This window comes from Vulpes lagopus, chromosome 3, assembly GCF_018345385.1.
Source record: "Vulpes lagopus strain Blue_001 chromosome 3, ASM1834538v1, whole genome shotgun sequence".
NCBI lineage: Eukaryota > Metazoa > Chordata > Mammalia > Carnivora > Canidae > Vulpes > Vulpes lagopus.
In genome coordinates, this window is record NC_054826.1 from 80,250,133 (window position 1) to 80,266,000 (window position 15,868).

The following is a 15,868-nucleotide window of genomic DNA, read 5'->3' on the forward strand; positions in this document are numbered from 1 at the left end:
TGGCCTTGGGGATGAGGTGGCCCACATTCATTGTCGGAAAGGCATCCTGGTTGTGATTCTTACATCAGCAATCATCTGAGCAATGATGAAACTTCATGGTTTTGGATTATGTAGTTGATAAAAATAAGAGGTATATCCCAATATGCCAAATCAGCCATGTGGACATTCATGTCATCTGGTCCAATGTGTCATCCCCCTATGGGGTCTTTGTCAGTTTTCTCAGGCAGAGCTACTCCCCCACCCTCTGTTCCCACCAGATTTCTTAGGCTGTATTATAATGATCTAATTTGTGTTCTCTCTCCTGGTAGAACCATGAGTCCCTTCAGGACAGGGTTTCTGTCTTACTCAACTATATCTCCAGCATCTAGGACACTGTTTGGCCTCTAGCAGTTGCTTGGACCAAATGATGGCCAGGAGGAAGGTGACATGTGGGCAAAGCAGGAATATAAATTAACTTTCATACTACCAAACATGAAGTCACTATAATTAGGGCCATAATATGAACTATCACCTGAACCAGAATACCCATGAATGAAAAGGGACACTATTAATAATTAGTGAGACAACAGGCATAAATTGAGACTGTTCCCAGAAAACTGGGTTGGATAGCCATCCTTCCTGTAACCTAGGTGTAAAAAGCTTTACCTCTGGAAATTACATTCAATAAGAAACGTTACTTTTTTAAAAAAAGATTTATTTATTCATGAGAAACACAGAGAGAGAGGCAGATTCATAGGCAGAGAGAGAAGCAGGCCCATGCAGGGAGCCCGACGTGGGACTTGATTCCAGGTCTCTGGGATCATGCCCTGGGCCAAAGGCAGGCGCTCAACCGCTGAGCCACCCAGGCGGTCCAATAAGAAACATTATTAAATGTATGAAACTACTAAAAAGAGAGGTCTGCTGAACAAGACCACATTCTAGCAAAGTGCATTGGACAAGTTGGGGAAGGTCAACCCAGACACTGCTGGGACACCTCCTCTATGTTGTTGCTGCAAAGTTATCACATGATGATTGGCGTTCACTGATGAGTCTAAGTGGTCACCTGACCTAAGCTGGCCCAATCAGAGTCCTCTCCCTGAAATTCCTGGCCTAGAACGGAGAGCAAGGGCCTGTCTGTGGGCCCTGGAAGCAAATACCTGTGGTAGCCTTGTACCCAGCAAGTGGGGAGCACAGGTCTGCAGACAGCCGGTGACAGAGACAGGCCCCTGCAGCTCACCCTTAACGTTGTGAGGGTCCGAAGAAAGATTATGAATGAAAGCCTGCATATCTCAATACTTGGAAATTATAAATCCATTGTCAGAATATGTTTTGTCCTCCTCTCTGAATACGTTTTTATAATGACAAAGATGGATAAATAAATGTAAGGCTACAGGTGTTACATATTCAAAAGTTGGCAAAATACCAAAGACAGTTGAATTTAATCATGATTACACATGTCTAGATGCTCCCATAGACTGAGAAGTCCACCTGAGTAATAAAGATATGCATGATTCACAAATCATATTAGTTCCATAAAAGTATCCTTCTTGCCTTAATTTCAGCAAAATCACTTAATGTTATATTTAGGATTTTCACTTAATTTGTGCTCTAATAATCTGAAGCATTAAAAGTAAGATGTAATTGAAGTCAACATATACAAAATTTGAATATATTTTCATAAAATGTGAAATTCAATGGAAAAATGTTTTAAACAAAATATTTGCTACTAAAATGTTCAGTATTATCTAATAAAAAATAAAAGCAATAAACAAATTATAGCTCATAAATATTAAATTTAAAATCAAACTTTAAAGCTGAATTTTTCATTTGGTTTTGAAATATAACTTCAATTTTAAATATAAAAATGTGCAGCTCCAGCAATCAAGGGCCATCTAGTTGCTAGGGTGAAGAACTGGAATCGTGCTCCCTGTAAGTCGTGCCTAGACTTTCATACTTGACTAGTTACCTCAAGCAGCTGTTACAAATGGCATGCAATTCACAAGAGCCTCTGGAGTCAGGCACAGAAAAACTCTGGGCACCACTCGGAAAAGATACCTCCCCATGGAAATATCCATTGCATTCATACTATGTGAAGGGAAGAATGTGACAAGACAGTTTTTCTCTTTTATCTGAAACATTTTGCTCAAAAAGTTCTAAGTGCAAGGTACCAGGGTGTAATCTCAATACTTTCTGGTCTCTTCAGGTGCACAGGATGTTGGGAAGCTCAAGGTGGCTCAGGCTGCACCAGGCTGAGTTCACCAGGTGACCTACAGCTGTACTGTGCTTATGCATTACCAATATTCAGGTATCGGTTATTCTGACCCAAGATACAGAAATTAGAGGGGTCAAGTAGCATGGGGATGGATGGATGAAGATTTTTTTTTAATGAAAATGTTGATACTAAATGAATTACAAAAGTCAAGATTTTACTATTTACCTAAAGGCACTTAAGATGCAAATGTTCATTGACAATAAATTTTAAAGTCACAAGCAGAAATAGAATGTCAATTGTGTTATGATAGGAGAACTGTTGAAAAAATGCTTTGGAGGCATAAAGTCTGGAATAAGTCTGAGAGAACATATACATTTTCTTATTGCATTAATCCCAGTAAGAAATCACTTACTGCTGACACAAAACTAAAAGGGTAGATAACGTACTGGATGTCAGCCAGACTCTGCAGTGTAATGAAGAATTACATTACAACAGCTGTAAGAAAGATGGACCAATGTTAATATGATGATGCTTTATGGAGATAAAATGATCAACTGGCAAAGCTTTATTAAACAAATAGTCACAGCTAGGAAGCCTTAGGTCAGAAGTTTTTAAAGGACTTGGTCAATAGCGTGATGAAACTGCCTTAAAGAGCTTGTTGGGGCACCTGGGTGGCTCAGTCAGTTGAGCATCTGTTGGGTCATGATCCCAGGGTCCCAGGGTTGAGCCCCACATCGGGCTCCCTGCTCAGTGGGGAATCGGCTTCTCCCTCTCCGGCTGCAGCTTCCCCTGCTTATGCACACACACACTCTCTGTCAAATAAGTAAATAAAATATCTTTAAAAAAACAAAAAAACAAGGTGCCTATGTGGCTCAGTTGGTCCGGAGTCTGCCTTCGGCTCCAGTGGTGATCTTAGGATCCTAGGATCAAGCCCTGCATCAGGATCCCCACTTTTCCTTCTGCCCCTCTCCCTGCTTGTGTGCTCTCGCTCTCGCTCTCTCTCTCCTCTCTCAAATAAAACCTTTAAAAAAAAGTACAAAATATTTTTTTAAAGAGCTACTTGTAGGGATCCCTGGGTGGCGCAGCGGTTTGGCGCCTGCCTTTGGCTCAGGGCGCGATCCTGGAGACCCGGGATCGAATCCCACGTCGGGCTCCCGGTGCATGGAGCCTGCTTCTCCCTCTGCCTGTGTCTCTGCCTCTCTCTCTCTCTCTGTGACTATCATAAATAAAAATTTAAAAAAAAGAGCTACTTGTAGCCTGTTATATTTGTATGGAATTTATGATACATATACATGTATGCATGAATACAGAGGTGTATATCAATTTCTAGGTGCTAGTGATGTCCTGCTTCTTCGTCTAGATGGTTATAAAGATGCATCGGGTTTGCAACATTTCATCAATGTGTAAACTTACATGTGCATTTTTAATATGCATGCTGTACTCCAATTGAAATTGTTAAAAAAGAAAAGGACAGCTCCTTTACAACCTGCATTGGCCATGCTACATCTGGACTATTATTGTAATGTATCAATATTTCATCTTAAGAAATAGGAAGAGGAGTTTGAAGTAGAGAGAAAAGGGTAAAGAGCAATATAGGGACTACTTAGCCTGAAAAAGAGAAGGCCCATGACTGGGGCAGAGTGGAGGTGGAGGGCGGTATTTGTCAGGAGTTTTTGTGCAATGGGATGAGAGATGGTGCTGTTTATTGAGGACTGCCACCAGCCTTGTCAGCCCTACTTGTGTGACCTTGAGAAACTAGTTCAGGTGCCATAAGCATAACAAGGCGTGTATATAATACATATTTAATTATACATTTTAATAGGGTTAATTGTTCCCTCACTCGTATTATTCTTTGGTGTTTTACGTATTTGTATGCATCATTTAAAAACTTTGTGAAAAAAAAAAAACCTTTGTGAAATGGGTGGATATTTAACATATACACATTTGCCTGAAGCAAAAAGTTGCTTTGCTTTAGAAGTTACTTCTACACCAAACCAGTAATTTAGGACTTAATTTGCCTGTAAAAAATGTCCTAGACTAAAGCCTGCTAATTAAAAGATTCATTGATTCAGATTCTATTTTTGGACAGAGATGTATTATTTTATTTTATTTTTTTTTGTTTTATTTTTTTTTTGTTTTGTTTTTGAGATGTATTATTTTAAATTCTGATCCTAATAAGCAAAAATTCCTAGTCTTTGTTGAGATGATAAACCTTGACAAATTTGCCCATTCTTATGTGATCTCTAGAGTTACATTAACTAATAAGCCAATCTATGTTGTCTCCTGATGGGCTACCACTGGGAAACCCTCTGATATTGTGGTGGCATTTCTACCCGAAGGATGGCTGAAAGCATTTCTACGTTGCCTGGTTGACTTAGTAAATGTACTATTCTTAGAGATTAAGGTCAAGGATGTTGGGGTTGATCCCTACCAGCCCCCTTCCCAACCGCCCTCCTGAGTGCTCACTAGGTGGCAAATTCAAGAGCTGTGATGGGTAAGTTGCTTCCCTCCATGAGCCCTCAAAGTGGGGATAACAGTAATGCTTCCCAGTGTAAGCACTGAGCTGGGTTTTCTCTTTTTTTATAATGCAAGTGCCTGACTTAAGTTTTGATTGCTCAGGTATCCACTTCAAAGAGGACTAGCTGAATAAATACTTTGCCAGCCACACAACTAGATAGAGACAGGCCACCTTCTCCTAAGGAGGCTCCTTTGTGTTAGAGGTCTTGGTTGATTTCTGTAACTTATCATTTGGGCCATTTATTATTTTTTTTTCTCTTCCTATGCTTTTAAATTCCTTATTTTTTAAAAGATTTTATTTATTTATTCATGAGAGACACACACAGAGAGAGGCAGAGACACAGGCAGAGGGAGAAGCAGGCTCCATGCAGGAAGCCCGACATGGGACTCGATCCCGGGTCTCCAGGATCAGGCCCTGGGCTGAAGGCGGCACTAAACCGCTGAGCCACCCGGGCTGCCCAAATTCCATATGTTTTAAACTCACCAATAAAGAGTGAGCACAGGAGACCCTAGGTCCTCCCATCCTCAACTCCAGGTCCTTGCTCTCTCACTCTCCTCCCAGGCCCCTTGTTGTGTAGGTGTGCTGTGTAATTTCCAAGTCCTGTAAGTAAGAAACCCTATTTTTTCAAAGTTTCTCAGTGGTTATTGCTGAAGGGCACCTGGCAATCACAGTAAGAACCACAAGGGCTGGTCCAACTATAACATTGGTTATTGACAGTCTGGAACTGGCACAAAACAGGCCTCATGGGGGTTTTGAGAGGATTAAATAACCCAATAATGTACAACTCTAGGAAAAATGCCACCCTGGGTACCCAAGTGTTCAAAATTTGCTAGTTCCAAAAGGCCCCTCCCCCTGCACAGGGAAGCATCTAGTTTTAGTCTCCCCAGGAAGGATGGCAGCAAGCCTCATAGTGAAGGTGCACATCTCATAGAGAAGGAGCAAGCCCAGTTTGGCACCCAGAAACAGAGAAACAATGGCTAACATGGGAACCTCCACAGGGATTGGACAGTTTAGCTGCGTCCTGCATGCTCAGCACAGTGCCTGGTGGGCACCAGGGCTCTGGAGTGTTGGCGGCCAGCAGCTACAAAGAGGAAGGGGAACAGGCGGTATATGCCTGGACTCTTTCTTTTTTTTTTTTTTTTTTTAAATATTTATTTATTTATTTATTTTTTTATGATAGTCACAGAGAGAGAGAGAGGCAGAGACACAGGCGGAGGGAGAAGCAGGCTCCATGCACCGGGAGCCTGATATGGGATTCGATCCCGGGTCTCCAGGATCGCGCCCTGGGCCAAAGGCAGGCGCCAAACCGCTGCGCCACCCAGGGATCCCGCCTGGACTCTTTCTTAAAACCATAGAGACTCCCATTCTATTTACTGACAGAGTGTGGTGATACTATAACTCTGAAGACAGGAATAGTACCATCCAATAGAACTTTCTGTGATGATGGCAATGTTCTGCATCTTTCCTTTCCATTATGGTAGCCACCAGCCACATGTGGCTACTGAGCACTTGAAATGGAGGTAGCACTTGAGAAACAAGCATTTACTTTTAATTTTTAAAAAAGTAATCTCTACATCCAACATGGGGCTAGAAGTCATGATTCTGAGACTAAGAGTCACATGTTCTGACTGAGTCAGCCCAGCACCCCTGATTTTATTTAATTTTATTTAATGTAAATTCAAGCAGTGTGGACTGAGAGGTGACTGCAACGATGGCTAGACATGAATCTATGTGGGGTACTTTGAGAGGTAAATTATGCTGGATGTGGACATCCCGGGTGGCTCAGCGGTTTAGCGCCGCCTTCGGCCCAGGGCATGATCCTGGAGACCTGGGATTGAGTCCCATGTAGGGCTCCCTGCATAGAGCCTGCTTCTCCCTCTGCCGGTCTCTGCCTCTCTCTCTCTCTCTCATGAATAAATAAAATCTTTAAAAAATATTATGCTGGATGTGATGATGAACAAGGTGGTGATTGGGAAACTAGGGAAGAGCCAGTGTAGGCCCAAGGAGGACACCTGGATTTCTGGCTGGAGCCACTGGATAGTAGGGTGCCATTTATGAAATGGGGAAGGGTAGGAAAGGGACAGACTTCCAGGCAAGGAACTAGCTCTATTAAGGATGTTTAAGCTATGTTCACGAATTCAGCCAAATCTGGTCTGGGCCAGTGTTAATCTCTGGCCCGATCCACAAAAATCTCCTTTCCGTATTTCTAAATTACCAAAAGATATCAGGAAAGTTCCACATACAATCCCTACTTTATGAAGTTTTATCTGGAAGATCTTTTTTAAGTCTTTGGAAAGTTTGCATATTTTAATTCTCTGGAGCAATTTTACAAATAGAGCTCACCTACACAGACAAGACTGTAAACATTAAGTTCATAATAATTACCACCAGAGAATATCATTTGGAAACATTTCTGTGGAAAAAAACCTTAAAGTCTAACTAGGGTCTCTCTAGGCTGTGCTATGCGATATAAAAGCCATCAGGTCCATGTGGTTATCTAAATGTAAATTAATTAAAACTGAATTACACTCAATTCCTCAGTCATACTGGCTCTCTTTCAAGTGCTCAGTGGCCATATGTGGCTGGTGGCTACCATACTGGACAAGGCAAATACAGAACATTCCTACCATTGCAGAAAGTTTTATTAGACAGCAGGTTAAGAAAAATCCTCAGTGAATCCCTGGTACAAATGCGGCCCCTGGTACAAACGTGGTGCAAGACTGGCTCAGTCAAAGGAACATGTGACTCTTGATCTTGGGGCTGTGAGTTCAAGCCCCACATTGGATATAAAGATTACTTAAAGAGGGCAGCCCGGGTGGCTCAGCGGTTTAGCGCTGCCTCCAGCCTGGGGTGTGATCCTGGAGACCCGGGATCGAGTCCCACATCGGGCTCCCTGCATGGAGCCTGCTTCTCCCTCTGCCAGTGTCTCTGCCTCTATGTCTCTCATGCATAAATAAATAAAATCTTTAAAAAAAAAAAAAAAGATTACTTAAAGAAGTAAACTTAAAAAAAAAAAGAGGAGGAGGAGGAGGAGAGTGTGGCTAGAACATATGGATGAGGGGAGTAGTAAGAGGTGAGGCTGGAGAACACAGAGAGGCCACATGATATGGGCTATGGGAGCAGACTGGGTTTCATCTGAGGGGCTGGAAGGGATTTAAGCGCAGCTGCAGGAAGACAAGCCAGAGACTACAGAAGTGGTTCAGCAAGAGAATCTGGAAAGGCAGTAAAGCAGCCAAGGAAGAAGGGAGAGATGGGGGACAGAGTTTTGTAGGAGGGAGAGAAGAGTTGCCTTGCCAATGGATTGGTTGGCCCTCCAGGAAAAGAGCTGGATTCCTGGAGACCCTTCTGGATTAATCCATGATCTCCTCTAACACGTTTCAAATTCTCTAGTGGATAAAGGGATTCTAAGAACAACAAGTAGGAGGCAAATGAGTTATCAGATGGCCCTCTGTTGGTAATAGCTGTAGGATGAGAGAATCAACGTGCATGCACATAGTTGGACCAACCTGCTTACATTTGACCAAGGTGGAGATGCACCGCAAACTCAGAGTTTCCAGTTCTTCTTCATGGAGCTGGAGGGCAAGGAGGCTGAGGATGCCACCCACCTATCAGGAGGGCCTTAACTCTATGCCACAAAATAAAGGGGTAACAGTAGCTAACAAGGAAAAAAAACCAAACACAGATTAAAAACAAAACAAAACAAAACAAAACAAAACATGGTGGTCTTATTTCCTCAGAATGATCAAAAGGTTTTGATAGGAAATTTTAAAGATAAAAGCAAACCAAATTCTATTTTTTTTAAAAGATTTTATTTACTTATTCATGAGAGAAACAGAGAGAGAGAGAGAGAGAGAGAGAGGCAGAGACACAGGCAGAGGGAGAAGCAGGCTCCATACAAGAAGAAGCCCGATGTGGGACTTGATCCTGGAACTCCAGATTCATGCCCTGAGCCAAAGGCAGACGCTCAACCCCTAACCCACCCAGGTGTCCCCTTTTGTTTTACAAAATAAATTTATGTTTTTGAAAACAGCTTTAAACAGAGAATAACTTGTACAAGGGAACTCTGAGTTTTAGGTGCAATTTTTCAATTTAATTGAAGAGGTGATAAGAGGACTTTAAATATCATGATATAAAAATGCATTCCAAATCTTGTGATAAGAGCCTTGAAAGATGGGAATGGGAGCACCAGTAGTTAGTACCTTCTTGGCCACCAAACAGAATTACATGTAGTATTTTGTTCAGACCACAGTCAACTTGGCCTGAGTATTTTGGGACTCAGGGCAGAAGATGGAATGTTTTCTCAAAACATCTTGAAGTCACAGAATTTAGCATGCGGTACTTCTGATGATGTGATAATCACCGTATCTGAATGAGGAGAAACTGGGCTATCTAAATAAAAATTGAAATGTAGGAATTTGGAGTTGATAAACCAAATTTCAAGAAAAATACGTTCTAATTCTGGGGTTTAGACATATTGTCATATTTTAGAAAAGTCAGCAGGTGTCTGAGTGGCTCAGCCAGTTAAGTGTCTGACTCTTGGTGTCGGCTTAGGTCATGATCCGATGGGTTGTGAGATCCCTCCTGGCATGCGTGGGGGCTCTGCACTCAGCAGGGGATCTGCTTGAAGATTCTCTCCTCTGTCTCTCACCCCACTCATGCATGTGTACTCTAAAATACATAAATAAATCTTACAAAAAAAAAAAGAACAACAACAAAAGAAGGATAGAGCAGGTGCCTGGGTAGCTCCATTGGTTAAGCATCTGCCTTCAGCCCAGGGCATGATCTCAGAGTCCTGGGACTGAATCCATCATCAGGCTTCCTGCTCAGCGGGGGTCTGCTTCTCCCTCTCTCTCTCTGTCCCTCCCCATTGCTTGTCTTTCTCTTTAATAAATAAGTAACATCTTTAAAAAAAAAAAAAGAGGGCAATTGCCATATTGATTTGCAATCCTGCACAGCATCTCTGGATACAGCTCTTTTGTGGTTTCAAAAGTCTTCAGGTAGGCCAGTTTAGTCAAAAGCAGAAAGGGGAGAGCACAAAGAAATGTAACAGATACACAGAGACTTAGCACGGTGCCATGTTATGTATTCTTCCCGTCTTGAGCCCAAAAATTGAATCTTTGGTCCTGGAGACCCCAGTGGGGCAGGGCAGGTCCTGGGCTCAGACAGGACTGGCTGGAATCAGCACCAGGGCATTAACAGCTCGGTGTCTTTAGAGAATCAATGCCCTCTCAGATCCAACTCTTTTCATTTCACCTGTAAAATGAAAACGGACCCTTGTCCTTGGTGAGCACAATACTAGTCTCAGGAGAAAACTGAGCTGTGGGTGTGAAATCTGCTCATAAGATGGGGGTGTGCCTGACAACTGGGATCATTATTCCCTTTCCTCCTATGAGACAAGAACAGGAGCCACACTTGGTGGCTATTGTAAGCACATGCCAGTACTTGGATGGGCAGGTGTCCAAAGGGCAGGTCATCTTGATCAAACGGCCATGTTCTAACAGATAACCGCTCACATCCAGTGTTGTAAAACTCCCCACGAGCACCAACGCCCTGAGGCACAGATGTGTTATTCTAACGTGAGATTTCAAGACAAAAACTAAACAGCAGAAAGCAGTGAATAGTTTAATTCTTTAACAAAAACTGAATAAAAATGAAAATGATTTGGAAACGGCAACAATTTGGGGCACCTGGCTGGCTCAGTCAGAAGAGCATGTGACTCTTGATCTCAGGGGTCATGAGTTCGAGCCCCATGTTGGGTGTAGAGATTACTTGAATAAATAAAATTTTAAAAAAAGGAAATGGTAACAATTTAATGAACCCATTTAACTCACTGTCATTTACCCTGTCTTGGGGAAAAAATAATTAATAATTTTCTGGATGTTCTTACACCTGAAAGTAAACTAGTTCACAAAATAAAAACATACATAATCCAGTGTCAAAAACTGGTGATTTATAGAAATCACCCCTCGTTTATTTTTTCCAACACAGAGAAAAAAAAAAAAAAACATTGTTCAATAATTCAATGTTTGGGTCACTGGCAAATACTGTCTGCATCATTCAAAACAAATGTTCCTGGCGGTGAGCTCTGTGGCGCGTGATGACAGCCAACGAATCTTCCATCGTTCAAATACAACAAAAAACCCACTCGTGAAGATTATGTGAATGAGAAACACAATGCCCTATCACAATGTGCATAAAAAGGTCTTTGAAAAATATCCAAACCTTTCAAGGGATGAAAACACTTCTGTTTGTTGTTGGTTTTGTCCCTTTTAATGATTAATTTTTGGTTTTTGAAGTCAACATTTTTGCTGTGAGGAAGGAGTTGTAGGGCTTTGTAAGTGGAAACCAACAAGGCCACTGGTTACTACACACTTTCCTACCCCAACTTAGAACTTTTTTCCCCAAAAAACCCTCTTTCATGATTCTTGTTATGGTTCAAAAAAGTAAAGAAAATGATTTCAAGTATTCAATTCCTATCAAAAATTGGTATCAAAAGTAATAAAGGACCTAGTTTTTTTTTATAATTCCATGTTTTAAAAAATAACTTAAGAAGCAAGAGGTCCGGCCCTTTACTTATATAAATACCACAGCGTAACTAGAGTTTTTTAAGACAACGTGGAGAGGAGTCAGTGTTTAGCACCTCAATCATTGATCTTAATGTTGGGAACGTCTCTGACACAGATGGGAGCATCTTATAGGAAGGTGAAATACTGGAAAAGAAAAACACAAAGAAGGAACATGAAAATTAACACAATTTTATGAAAAAGGCATTATTCCTATTTTAATAGTCTCTGTTTCCAAGGACCCCATATGTATGTTGTGAGACAATTTTACAAAGGCAGCGAGGAGCTGTGAACAGAACAAATGCTTCTGTGGCAGGGTACTTGATGTCTGGAGGATCACACAAGGAGCTGCTGGCTAGTTCAGCCAGAGTCTTCAGAAAGGAAAATTAAACTCTGTGGTCCACATGACAATATGCACACATGTCCTATTGGGGTACACACTAGACCTGAATCAGAGACACAGGGTCCAGGCCAGCCTTGCTGCTTATGGGCTATGGTCCTTTCTCTGACCTCACTACCAGGAACAGTCTTCTTCCCTCACAGAGAAACCCTGAGCACAGAAAGAGATCATGTATGCTAGAGGGCCGTGCGACGTGACACCTGGATAATGGGAGGCAGTTTTTTATTCATTCCTCTTGGAACTGTTGAAAGATTCACACTGCAAAACTATGGAAGAGACAGAAGCAAGCTGTTTGACCTAGTGGCCCTATTACTAACACATGCATGAGCCAGTAATCCTGAAGTGAGAATATACTGGGATGGTGTAATGGTTAGAAGTGATCATTACAAAGCTGATACACACGTGCACATTGCAAGAGTGCACTTGCACTCAGACTTCCTCTGATTTAAAAAGAGCACAAATGACCCAGCAATTTGTAGAGTGGCTGCTGTGTCCAATAGATGGGAAAGGCAAAATTGGATGGGGTCATGATAGGTAAAACACAGAGGAGGAGCAAGAATACAGAAGGCCAGTGACATCTGCTTGTTTTTTGTTAACTGTTAAAGCATCTACAGGTTTAATTTCACCCAAATTTCCTAGAGACAAGAGCCAGAAAAGAGCAGAGTGTGCTAGACTTCTGAGGGTAGCTGCTGGGGATGATGTCTACTTAGTGTTTACGCACTCACACGTGTTCCTCGCCTACATCAGTGAAGTGCCACCATCTACTGAGCAGTAAAAATGCGCTCCCACTCAGAGTAAGTCTAAAATGGGTCCAGCTTACAGTTTTCAAATTCCTTCCTGAATACTGAGCCTAAGAGTTGGGAAAGAGTAAATTAACCAAGAGAGATGAATACATGATTATACAAATAAGACCTGTGTAACTTTTCTTCCACAAACCAATTTCCTTGCTTTTTATTTGTTCTTAATTTTTAATCTGTAGACTCAGGCTTTCAAGGGTCTTGCACAACAGCAGAACATCTTAGCCTTGGAAAACTGGATTACATTCCTTGGAGAGTAAGAGCTCACGAAAGGCAGTGTACTCCCAGTACCACACAGCTCCAAAAGAAGCATGAAGCCCCCCATATATCTCCCTCATCCTTTTATTGATCGTCACCAAGTAGTTACCTTTTTAGGTTCATCCAGCTTTTGGCTATTTTGCTAAAGGCCTCTGAACCAGGGGCTGTCATAGCTTCAAAGTCAACTAACTGAAAAAGAAAGAGATTTAGGGATGTAATTAACATGGGGGAGAGAGAGGCACACTTTGAAATCTGTTTAACTTCTGCATCTTAACACAACAATCTGAGGGCTGGGATTTAAGCACATAGCCAACCATCTGCCTTACCAGCTTCAACATACCTTCCCTTTGGGGATCTTTCCTGCTACTTCTTTTCCACTTGCCATCAATGCTCCCACGATCACGGAGTAAGCTATTACACTATGTAAATAAAGAACAATTACCAGTCAGTCCTGGTCTATGAACATGGATCAAGTGAAAAGCTCACTATGTTCTAACATAAAAGATGAAATTTTCATCTTTTAAGGACTCTTTAGAAATTAGGCTAAAAAATATTTTCATCTTAAAAATATTTACTATTGGGATCCCTGGGTGGCGCAGCGGTTTGGCGCCTGCCTTTGGCCCAGGGCGCGATCCTGGAGACCCGGGATCGAATCCCACATCAGGCTCTCGGTGCATGGAGCCTGCTTCTCCCTCTGCCTGTGTCTCTGCCTCTCTCTTTCTCTCTGTATGACTATCATAAATTTAAAAAAAAAAATATTTAAAAAAAAAAATATTTACTATTTACTACTAATAAATATGTTTATAGATTCACTATTTTAAGAGTAAATGTGATCCAGAATACACTCTTTTTCTGAGGAAAAAAAGGTGTTTCTTTTAATTAGTTCTTCCTACTTGGTTTTTCTCTTCTTATGAAATAATGAATTGGAAGATGTGTCTGCTTCTATTCAATACAATACAATATACTATGTAACACATATTTATCTTGCTGTTTAAGCATTAAAAATTTTGGCTCCCGGGCAGCCCTGGTGGCTCAGCAGTTTAGCACTGCCTTCAGCCCAGGGCGTGATCCTGGAGTCCCGGGACTGAGTCCCACGTCAGGCTCCCTGCATGGAGCCTGCTTCTCCTTCTGCCTATGTCTCTGCCTCTCTCTCTGTGTGTGTCTGTCATGAATAAATAAATAAAATCTTTAAAACAAAAACAAAAACTTTGGCTCCCAAAAAAGAAAAGCAGAATACATTCTCAGAAGGTGCTAACAGACTGATCCGAAAATTAAAGATACGTAAGTTTCCTTCCTGGCATATAACAGACACACTCTTGGCTTCTGACAAAACTATTACACACCAGCTGCGTGTGACCCTGGGTGCCTTGCCCAGGAGAAGACACCTCAGAGGCCAAGGTGGGAGGGGGGTGGGGGTGGGGGTGACACACACTGCATCTTTAGGGCCCTGGGGCAGGGTCCAGGGAGGCAGAGGGGAAGGCAGAGAGATGGTTGGCATGGAAGGAGAGCCCATGTGGACACGAAGGTATGAGGAAAGGCACAGAGGTGCCCTGGAGGGGTGGGGGGGTGGGTGGATTTTGAGAAGTTCCACAGGGTAGTAAAAGGGCAGATAAAGGAGGGCGGTAGGGCACCTGGATGGCTTAGTTGGTTAAGCATCTGCCTTTGGCTCAGGTCATGATCTCAGGGTCCTGGGATCGAGTCCCACATTGGACTCCCTGCAGGAGCCTGCTTCTCCCTCTGCCTATGTCTCTGCCTCTCTCTCTGCGTCTCTCACGAATAAATAAGTAAAATCTTTTTTTTTTTTTTTTAAAGGAGGGTGGTGATGACAAACCAGGACAGGACATGGATGGGCACTGTGCCTGGGGCCACTAGGCTTGCACCTGAGCCAGCAGGTATAAAGAACCAGGGCAGATGCTGAACCTCTATAGTGTACACCTGAAGTCAATATAGCACTGTATATTAACTATACTGGAATTAAAAAAAGAACTGAGGCAGAGAGGAGAAGAAGAAAATCCTGGAAGCATGAAGACAAGTCACAAAGGCACAGGGTGATGAGGTTCTGAGATATGGCGGTAGCTGTGAACACGAGAGAGGCAGAACCAACAGGATCAGAGACTGGACAGATGCAGGCTGTGAGGGGAAGAGGGCAGGTGATGAGAGCTATATTTTCCATGTCACCTCCTTCCTATGTTGCCAGGAGTCAGCAGGGCTGCCGCCAGGACGAATGGACCACTGCTGGGTATCTGCAGAGCACCTGCACCAGTGCTTGATACAGGAGGCAGGCGGAGGACGTAGGCACAGCATATATTCAGCGCACACACTAGTAACAGTTATGCTGGTATTACAATATCTATGCTCCTAGCTTGTATCCATGCGTTTTTGATAGAGTAAAATTTACTATCACATTTAGAAGAGTTTTACTTTTAAAGTGTTAAAGATAAGAACATTCAAGTATATTATTTTAGCCCAAACATCTTAAATTCAAGTATGTGCCAGCAACAGTGTATGCTGCTTCCATGATCTACTGCACATCATCCTGGGTAACAGAGAAGAGACAGAAACCCAGGTTTTAATGATACCTAAGAAGCTCCTTCCTGATGGATTTGTAAGTAGCAAGAATTGACTCACAATAGTAAAGATAGTACAGAATGGCTGGTGCGTGGAGGTCAAGTGATGGACAAAAAATTGGGGGGAAGAGGAGTAGAGGGGAGGAAAATATTAGAACCTAAAATATAGTGAGTGCAGTGCATGCACACGCACATAGTAGGCCCTCAAGACATTTGTGCTGAATGAATGAATCCCCAGCCTGTAAAGTGTAAGCACACTATCTTAGAACAATCTTTCATAATTCTTTTCATGGTGTGGTAGGTCAAGGACATCATATCTGGGGGGGATTTTGAAAAAAAAAAAAACAAAAGAAATTTCTTGCGATTACTTGTACTCACAGCCACAACAAGCAGTGCAAGCAAAAGAGAACATATTTTTCAATGTAAAAACTTTCAAATTATAGGCTATCACTCACCTGGATCCTCGAGAGAGTGGCATTAAATTATAAAAGTAATAAACTAAGGATAAGATTAAATTGCAAACAGCATCAGCCTCCTAGAAAAAAAAAACATGCTCGTGAGTTTAAATACTAGG

The 15,868-nt window shown here is 42.1% G+C and overlaps 1 protein-coding gene across 1 annotated transcript in view; it reads right to left on the reverse strand.

Annotated features, from left to right (window-relative positions):
* Positions 1–10,637: 10,637 nt before the first annotated feature.
* The window catches only part of TTC13 (tetratricopeptide repeat domain 13), a 79,926-nt gene continuing 74,695 nt past the window's right edge, over positions 10,638–15,868 (reverse strand). Inside the window, exons 20-23 of the mRNA XM_041748499.1 lie at positions 15,750–15,829; positions 13,068–13,146; positions 12,837–12,916; positions 10,638–11,419 (exon numbers count right to left, since the gene is read on the reverse strand). Of these exons, the coding sequence (XP_041604433.1) occupies positions 11,305–11,419; positions 12,837–12,916; positions 13,068–13,146; positions 15,750–15,829 (354 nt within the window). The 3' untranslated portion in view covers positions 10,638–11,304. The remainder of the gene's footprint in view (positions 11,420–12,836; positions 12,917–13,067; positions 13,147–15,749; positions 15,830–15,868) is intronic.